Source organism: Helicoverpa zea, chromosome 10 (assembly GCF_022581195.2).
Source record: "Helicoverpa zea isolate HzStark_Cry1AcR chromosome 10, ilHelZeax1.1, whole genome shotgun sequence".
Taxonomy (NCBI): domain Eukaryota; kingdom Metazoa; phylum Arthropoda; class Insecta; order Lepidoptera; family Noctuidae; genus Helicoverpa; species Helicoverpa zea.
In genome coordinates this window covers 7,519,684-7,528,470 of record NC_061461.1, presented here as the reverse complement: position 1 = coordinate 7,528,470, position 8,787 = coordinate 7,519,684, and the positions used below count along the sequence as shown (strand labels likewise).

General features: G+C 34.1%; 1 protein-coding gene across 6 annotated transcripts in view; it reads right to left on the bottom strand.

Annotated features, from left to right (window-relative positions):
• Positions 1-1,539: 1,539 nt before the first annotated feature.
• The window catches only part of LOC124634182 (endoribonuclease Dicer), a 44,327-nt gene continuing 37,079 nt past the window's right edge, over positions 1,540-8,787 (bottom strand). For all 6 annotated transcript variants that reach the window (XM_047169627.1, XM_047169629.1, XM_047169626.1 and 3 more), the window contains 6 exons: positions 7,765-7,869; positions 7,000-7,155; positions 6,495-6,706; positions 4,972-5,125; positions 4,222-4,406; positions 1,540-3,579 (listed from right to left, as the gene is read on the bottom strand). In XM_047169627.1, the coding sequence (XP_047025583.1) occupies positions 3,423-3,579; positions 4,222-4,406; positions 4,972-5,125; positions 6,495-6,706; positions 7,000-7,155; positions 7,765-7,869 (969 nt within the window). In that variant the 3' untranslated portion in view covers positions 1,540-3,422. The remainder of the gene's footprint in view (positions 3,580-4,221; positions 4,407-4,971; positions 5,126-6,494; positions 6,707-6,999; positions 7,156-7,764; positions 7,870-8,787) is intronic.

Below are 8,787 nucleotides of genomic sequence, written 5' to 3'. Positions count from 1 at the left end.
ATTCCTATCACATCTAGCAAACGAGCTGATGACCTTGAAGACCTGAACCGATTTCCACCAAACATAGCTAAGAACACTCCCGACTGACTGACATACCTTTTAAACAAAAAAAAACGCATTACAATCGGATCATCCGTTTGGGAGCTACGATGCCACATACACACACACACACACACACACACACACACACACACACACACACACACACACACACACACACACACACACACACACACACACACACACACACACACACACACACACACACACACACACACACAAACACACACACAGACACGTCAAACTTATAACACCCCGTTAAAAACAAATGATAATGTTTTTTTTTATATCACCGTGATTCATTGTGTACCACATGGTTCATTTAATACCACCCCCCCGGTTCTTTGTGTACCCCTAGGAGTACGCTATGAACCATTTCTCATGTTTTAAAAAAACATGTATAAATCAGGCAACAGCAAATGTTTTCCACTTATTTCAACACAATTTGAGCTTATTAAATAACCTATCATTTGAGACAAAAATATTTTCTTAGACTAAAAATGAGCGCGCTAGAGATCTCCAAACTTTTGGTGGTTCAATGGCTACCCCCCTACCCTACTTATTTAATGATATTTTTTTTTGGAAAAGTTCTAGATAACAATTAAATATTTTATAAGAAGTTAGTATTTTATATTTAAATTGATGTAGTAATGAACTTTGTGTTCGTGAGAATTTAGTTTTAAAAGTTGATTGGGTGGGCCGAAACCTGACATTGTTCTTTTAGGATGTTACCTAAATATATTGCACGGCCGCTTTTTTATGGCTATCCGAATTGGTCGGATTATGTAGGTTTTCGATGCTTCGTCAGTATTATAATTGTCTTTCTTTAATTACTGAATTTAATTACATGAAATTTTGCAAGTGAATAGTTGAATGATTAAACAAATTATTGGCATACATTTTAACATGCAATTCCTTTAGAACGTCGTGATACTCGACTGCTTTGTAAACAGTGATCTATTCATGGTAAATTATCCTATAACTTTTAAATTACTAACGGAACATCATTGATACTTGGCAACATGTTGCAGACACTTACAAGGTTTGTGTAAACGTGAAAATCTAGACCCCAAACTGCATACTTTAAGAACTAAGACCTAATTAGTGTATTTTACGTTTATATTTTTATCTTTTAGGCTCAATTCACACCAAAAGAGCGGCGAAGGGCAGCGAAGCGAAGCGCGGTTTGAGTGTCATTTGAATTTTTACTTTATTCCCATTACTATAATGTATATTTTCGCATGAGAAACTCGAAAGAGTCGCGCGGATGCCGGCGGCGCCGCGGGACTTCCCGCGGCGCGACTCGTTCGAGTTTCTCACAATTTTTACACAATTTTATTTCTACACAATTTTTTTTACCATACACAATTATAGGACGTCTTACACTAATTATCTGCATACTTAAAATCTTTCAATTCAACAAAATTCCGCTGCGCGAACGCACACGTCACGAACTGCTGAAAATAAAACTCGTCCATATTTTATCATCTTTTTATTTCGATGTTTAAATAAATACAGATGTAGTAAATACGCAGGATCTAAAAATAAAGTACCTTAGATTTATAGTAAAAAAAATGATAAAATAATAAGTTTATAGGAATTACAGTACCTAGTTATATACCTACATTTTTTAAATTTATACTGTTGCCCGACCATCTACGGCCAATCAACATATGCATAGCACACATATCCTATAAACTAGGTACCTGTGTATCACGACAAAGCTTTTTTACGAAAGATTTTGGGCTCGCAGATTTTATCATCGCGTATGCGCTCGTCTTGACTACGCTCTCACACAATTTTTTATCGTAAGTTAAAATTATGAAATTCATTGAAAAAGGAAGAGGGAATATACCAAAAGTTTGAGTAAAATGAAACAGCGAGGCGAAGGGATCGAATATCAACAATGGTTTACTTAGATTTGCGGCAAAACTTCATTTTTACGCCTTATCCACTTTCCCAATTGAGATCCCGTTTTCCCAGATAGATAGGTACGTTCTCTTCCTTTTCAGATAGGTTTCATCTATATATTTTTTTTGCCATTTCCAAATTATTTATCCTTGGTCTAAGTTCACCGTTTATTATGAATTTTCACGTTCAATTTTCAAAGTTAACCTAAACAGTTATTTGAAAAAAAAAAAAAACGGACGTTTATGTTATCGGTGAAAATGGGCCAGATAATCACAGAAGTAATCAAAACGAAGATTTCATCATACAAGAATCAATGCTGCCAACAGTGTAATAACTTTACTTTCCAACGCAAGGTTTTTACTCACAAATTACAATTTTAATCGAATAGTTTTTTTTTTTTAGTTTTTTTCAAAAAACAGAAAATACTATTTAAAAAAAACTTGGAGAGTAAAGTCCAGAGTTGGCATCATGTCCACACTTATACATTTATTTAATGGATGCTAATTGACTTATACCTAATAGTTATAATTTCATTATATTTTTTGACAAAATAAATGCTTAGTATAAAACACATTTCTATTATGCTATAAAAAAAATAAGCTTTCAAATTTTAATAAATAAAAAAAAATATTTTGGGGACACACATACAACAACCGTGTTTTTTTGCTCATTTTCTAAATAATGGTACGTACGGAACCCGTCGTGCGCGATTCCGAATCCGCACTTGGCCAGTTTTTAGTATTTATTTCACAAGTTTAGTATTACGTTTGTATGGAACCCCTACGAGTGAAAGCCTCCTCCAAGAAACATACCAAATATATAATTTTTAAAGTCATGCAATTTTTCCTTAGGTACATTTATACACGATCATTTTTATCTCCACTTTTAAGAACATTCCCTGTAATCAATTAACTTTTAACACACATTCCTTGTTCTACCTAGGCATACCTATATATAGTACTAAACATTTTTGGTTCCTTTAATAATTGGAGAGCTATTCCGATTATAACTTGACTACGATTTATTTATCTATGGTAATTGTTTTGTGTTTATAAAGGCTCCTAAAGCATTGAATCGATTTGAAAGCTACCCTCTTCCCGAACTTTTAGTTCCTTTATTTGCCTGCTGAATATGAGGCAAGATATGAAGAAACGTAATTGTATTTTAGGACCTATAATTGTAACCATATTTCAAGCATATTTGTAATTCAGAATTGCGCTTTGAAACAATTCATTTCAATTCCCTCAATACCTATACCTCAATATCTATACCTCAATACATATACCTATTGAGTGTTCGATTAGTTACATAAAATTTTACATATAACATTTATTCTATAAAATATAAAAAAAATATATCTAACGTTTAAAAATAATATAAAAATTTATTTTAACATTAAAGACGTTGTGATATTGTAAAGAAAGGTATTGCCAAAGAAAGTTTTTAACTTTTTAAAGACCCAAGACTTTAAGAGCCATTTTAGCGGCGGCCCGTTTTGCTTGAGCCTTGTTTCGACCAATACCATAGACTGTGTGTTGCCAGTCATTCTTCGTGATTGTAACCCCTATCCGTATCTTTGGAATGTCAGGATCGATGACTTCTGGTTTCCTGAAAAGATGAAAGTATTTGTTAAGTTATTGAATTTGAACTGTTTGTTAAGGCCACGCTCAGCAAAACGCATGTCCAGCGAGGTGGGATGCCATAACAGAGGTAGCTCAGGCGCCTTACCGTAGCTCCTTCATACATCTGTCTGTCAAAGCTCTTGATGGATTAATGACATAATTTTTTAAAAAATAGCGGATTCCAAAGGTGTCTGAGGAGGAGTAACGTGCCTGCTGTGACGGCGACGGCCACAGATCAGAGTTCCAGTCAGAAATTTATTTTATATCTAATTTTAACAATTGGTTGGAAATATTTAAATTGTCATGGATTTCCGCAAAGTAACGTCTGATTGAATACACATACTTCATATTTTAAATGCACGTGGCGCAAGTGCAAAAAATATTCCTATCTGATAAATGTTATCGGTCGTTTTAAATCGTAACTTGCTATGTTATCATTTCAAATAAATAAATACGATACAAATCTAATATTTAAGATGTATATTAGAAGCATAAGCATATTAGAAGCGAATTGTTCCTTCTTTACTTACTAGGGCCACCAAGAGCCCATTCATTTGTACTAATGTAAGGGAAACCGGAGCCATCCAGAAAAATCACTAATATAAAAAAATAAAAAAGCTAAGCTCACCTGAAAGTGGGGCACGCGTGTATTTTCTCGTACAATATTTTAACGGGCTGTTGCGGTATACGGCACGAGAAGTCATGTATTTCCTTACACATTATGCGGTAAACTACCGACCATACCACTTGTAGATCGCCGCCGCAGTCCAAATATATCGCGCCCACTAGCGCTTCGAATATGTCACTCAGTACCTGGTAAGTATTAAGAACATATTATTAAAACACTTGCCTACAGTATATAAAGCAAAATTTAAAATATTGTTCTGTGTAAAAGGGCCAATTTTTACCAACAAACAACAAATCGAAAATGGTCCAAGGAGTATTTATAGTGTGAAATTTCTGTTGCTAATAAAATTGACAACCTAAGCAAAATTGGAAAGAAGTACTTTCCATTTTAAAAACCATTTAAAATTGGGACATTTAATGTTTTCCCCTTCATAGAGACCTGAAGCCGACCTTCATGTAACTGAATCTTAAATCTATACAAATATAAAAAAGAGGGTTTTTTTTGTACTCTTAAGGCTCCGAAACTACTTTAACTTTACCGTTTTTTTAAATTATTTCATTAAAATCAAATCAAAATCAAAACTCATTTATTCAAACTTGGCTGCAAAACAGCACTTTTCGAACGTCAAAGTTTGAACGTCATTGTTGGGAAGCTGCACTGTTCCTGAGTAATATAGGCAGTATATATTTTCTCCAGGTATGGACTGACAAAAAATAGACCATAGTATTTTATAAACAAACTAGTAGTTACCTTAGGCACTTCAATATATTCCGCAAGACTACATTCTTCCTCGTCCATCATATAGAGTACATCTTCAACAATCTCGTGGTCCCTCTGTATTTGATGCTCGACGAACGTCATGATAGCCGTGTCTAAAGTCGGGTTTAGCTCGGAGCAAAGGAATCTGAAACACAACATTAGGTATAATTTGTCACGTCAAATAACGTTTGTTCTAAAAAGTTTTCTATTAGTACGGAAAATGGAAAGATGAAAGGACATGAAATAAGGCAGGTAGGTCAGGACTCCTGACTCAGAAGGTTTTTTCTAGATCAATTACGTTAATTGGGCGTTTTAAAAACGATCGGTTACTAGCGAACTAACGAGGCGTTCGGGTTAATTGAGAGGAAATTTCGTTTTAATCTACGGAGAAAGTAGAAAATTTGTTGCATGTGAAAAAGCGCGATCCATGAGTATTTTGTGGTCTGCAATCAATATACCTACTTATTTGGAAGAATTATTAATCCGACTGTATAAAATGTTGTTCAAAATTAAAAAGTCACATTTACATAAACGGATTAATTTATTGAAGATCGATATTAAATCCGTTAGTTATTGCCTTCAGCATAGGTGTCGAATAAATTTGTATCTTCATTCTAGAGGTACATGGCAGTATTATATTAACATCTAAAATTCATAATTCATAATACAGTCGACTCTCGTTAATTCGAAACTCGAGGGACTCTTAAAATATTACGAATTATCGAGTTTTTCAAATATTAAATGGTTCGAAATTTGTGAGAAAAAATAAATAAAACTTCGAATTATTAAGTGTTGATCAATTATTATTTGTTAATTGCTATTTTATAAAAATGTCAAAAGTTTAAAGACACATTTGTGTGCATATACTTATGTATTCATAATATGAATGAATTAATCTTTCGAAACAGCTCCGTCATACTGCTTCAAAACAGATTGCTGCTACTCAGACTGCTCTCTGACTCTGACTTACAATCTTTCCGCCTCTTCCTCTCTGCAACTTTGAATTCTCGAGTGTTGGACGACTAAGAATTCAAATTAACGCGTCGTTTTGTTATATAGCAATGCTTTTTTCGTTCGAATTACCAAGTGCATAAAAATGTATTGGTTTAGTTCGAAATATAAAGAGATTTTGTAGGGAACTCGTGATAACTTTGAATTAACGAGAGGTTCGAAATATCGCAGGTTTGAATTAACAAGAGTCGACTGTATTTATATATTCGAATATAAATAAATCGCTCCAAAAATTAAGCTGCCGGCTCAAACTGAAGATTAGAACGGTAAATAAATACCTAAGCGCGTACACATTTTTCAACAACCACTTTTTATATTTTCGTATTTATTCTAAATTTCAATTGAAATCGGGGTGTTTTTTTCCTATATCGCTTGCACACTCTCAAAAACTTTTGTTTATATGGTTCCATTTCATGCCAAACTTGGAAAATAGCTGGACTCGCTGTAAGGAAATATGTACTATGTTTGACGAGAGCCATCAAATTATTTTGAACTATACTTACTTGTGCAGTCCAAGTTTGACCACATACGAGGCAAAAGTGACATTATTCACTAGCGCTGATCTTAAGTCGGTCATTTCACCAGGCTTCAATTCCCCGCAATGTTCAAAAATGTGTGATGTTATTAGGAAATCCAAAATGGCGTCGCCTAGGAACTCCATACGTTCGTAGGAACGAGTCAGTCGGTTCCGAATATATGATGGATGCGATAATGCCTGTAAAAAGGATAAATAATAAATTAGATGAAAAAAAACGAGTGGCAGAAAATAATCCTTATTAATGTTATAAATGCGAAAGAGAGTTTATTTGTTCGTTTGTTAAGTTTTAAGTTAAAATGCTGAATCTTTTTGGCGTGAACATAAGTGGTCCCTTGGAGATAGGCTAGGCAGAGATAAAACAAATTAACAATGAGATAGTAATAAAATAGCTTTTAATCCCGGTGCGGGAAGTGCTAGTCTCAGGAAATAAGTAGCTTAAAGAAAAACAATGTTTCATGAATATAATTTACCTCCAATAGGAAAGACGGGTCATTAAACTTGTAGTTTAAGATTTTCTCAACATCATCTCTGCAATAGCTCAATAGGAAATCGATGTCTTGCTCGGTCGCTTTCTTATCTGTAATGGCGGTCGGTACTCTCAAGTGTAAATACTCTGCAAAGTCATCCTGGAACAAGACAATGTACTTAAGTTTGGGGACTACGTATCCATAGAACAGTAACGAAAATTTCAAGTACGTCAAGATTTAAGGATGGGAGTGGGTTGTACTATTTATACCCTTTGTACTATTTATACTTCTGTCATGTGTTTACTGTGTACATAAATGGTACATAAAAAATATGTATATTAATGAAAAAAATCTAAATGAATCAACCTTTAAGAACATTACAGTTTAACAATATTGCACAGTTCAGATGAACAGAGAACTGACAATCAAGGTAATTCAACACAATTCATTTCAATTCAATTCGGGACAAGCAGTTCAATAAATATTTAAATATGTACTTATCGTTTATGCGATAATTTTATTTTTAGCTACCTACATGTTCTTCAAAAAACATTTGCAGCAGTGGGACAATTAATCCTTTTAATACCATTTTTTGTTCGTCAAAATCTGTTATAACGACATCGAAGGGACTACTCATATTTAGTCGTAAAAACCGATAGTTGTTATAGTATATAGCATTCAGCCAGGACCTTATGTAACCGGTATGTTATTCTAAATGATGTCGCCATAAACTGTTTTGACTGTATTTATAAATATAAACATAGGTACCTGTGGGGGTATGATCTTCATCCACTCGACGACTTTGATGGCCCCTATCAGTCCACCGCTCAATAAGTAGGTGCCGATGAGTGCTTCAACGCAATCAGCCACTGACTGGAAAAGGAAGGTAGGTACTGTTCAGATGTTCAGTCAACAGTGTATATGTAAATCTGTACTAATCGTTCTATACTTACTAATATAATAAAATGAAATGGAATAATTTTTGTGTAAAGGTTCCGAAACTATTGAAACAATTTGAAAAATTATTTCACTGTTGGGATGCTATACTATTCCCGAGTAACATAGGCTATATCTTATCTGGATACGGACGGGACATACGGACGGGACTACATCCCGGGACGTGGATGAAACTGTGGGAAACTTGCTATAGTTCGGCCATTCAGAGAATGCGTTCCTGACACGTCGCGATTGAACTGACGACGTAACTTTGCAATGGCGTTGCAGTTACGATAAAAATATTTTTGCTGGTTGTTTACCGTTTTAACAATTGAGGAGCATTAAAACAACATTATTATATCAATAATCAATGAATGTTATAATTTTGTGCCAAACTGAGTGTCAAATAACTTGGTAAACAATATTTTTCTAAATCTATACTGCGCTATTACAAGGTTATGTCAGCGGTTTATATTTTGTAGTGCTGTGCTAAAAATAACAGGCAAGTATCGTAATCTGTTCTTATACAGTTATAATATAAAATAATACGTTTTGATTTTCTTTTTAAGAATTGGAAAATAATGGACTATAAGACTTAATTATAACTTTTATGAAATATAAAAATAAAACTATGACCAAACCGCATTTTTATACTTAGATTAAAAATGGTAACCCCAAATGGCGTTATGGGCCGCCATTTTGTGACGCTAAAACAGTCGTCCGTTGTCGTTTCGTGCGCATAGACCACGTTTTTCAAGTGTTTTCGATCTGTTTTTATTTGATTACCCGGCTTTTGTTAGACCGAGATATCAGGATTGATTCTGTTATTGATAATAATATAATTATACATGTAGG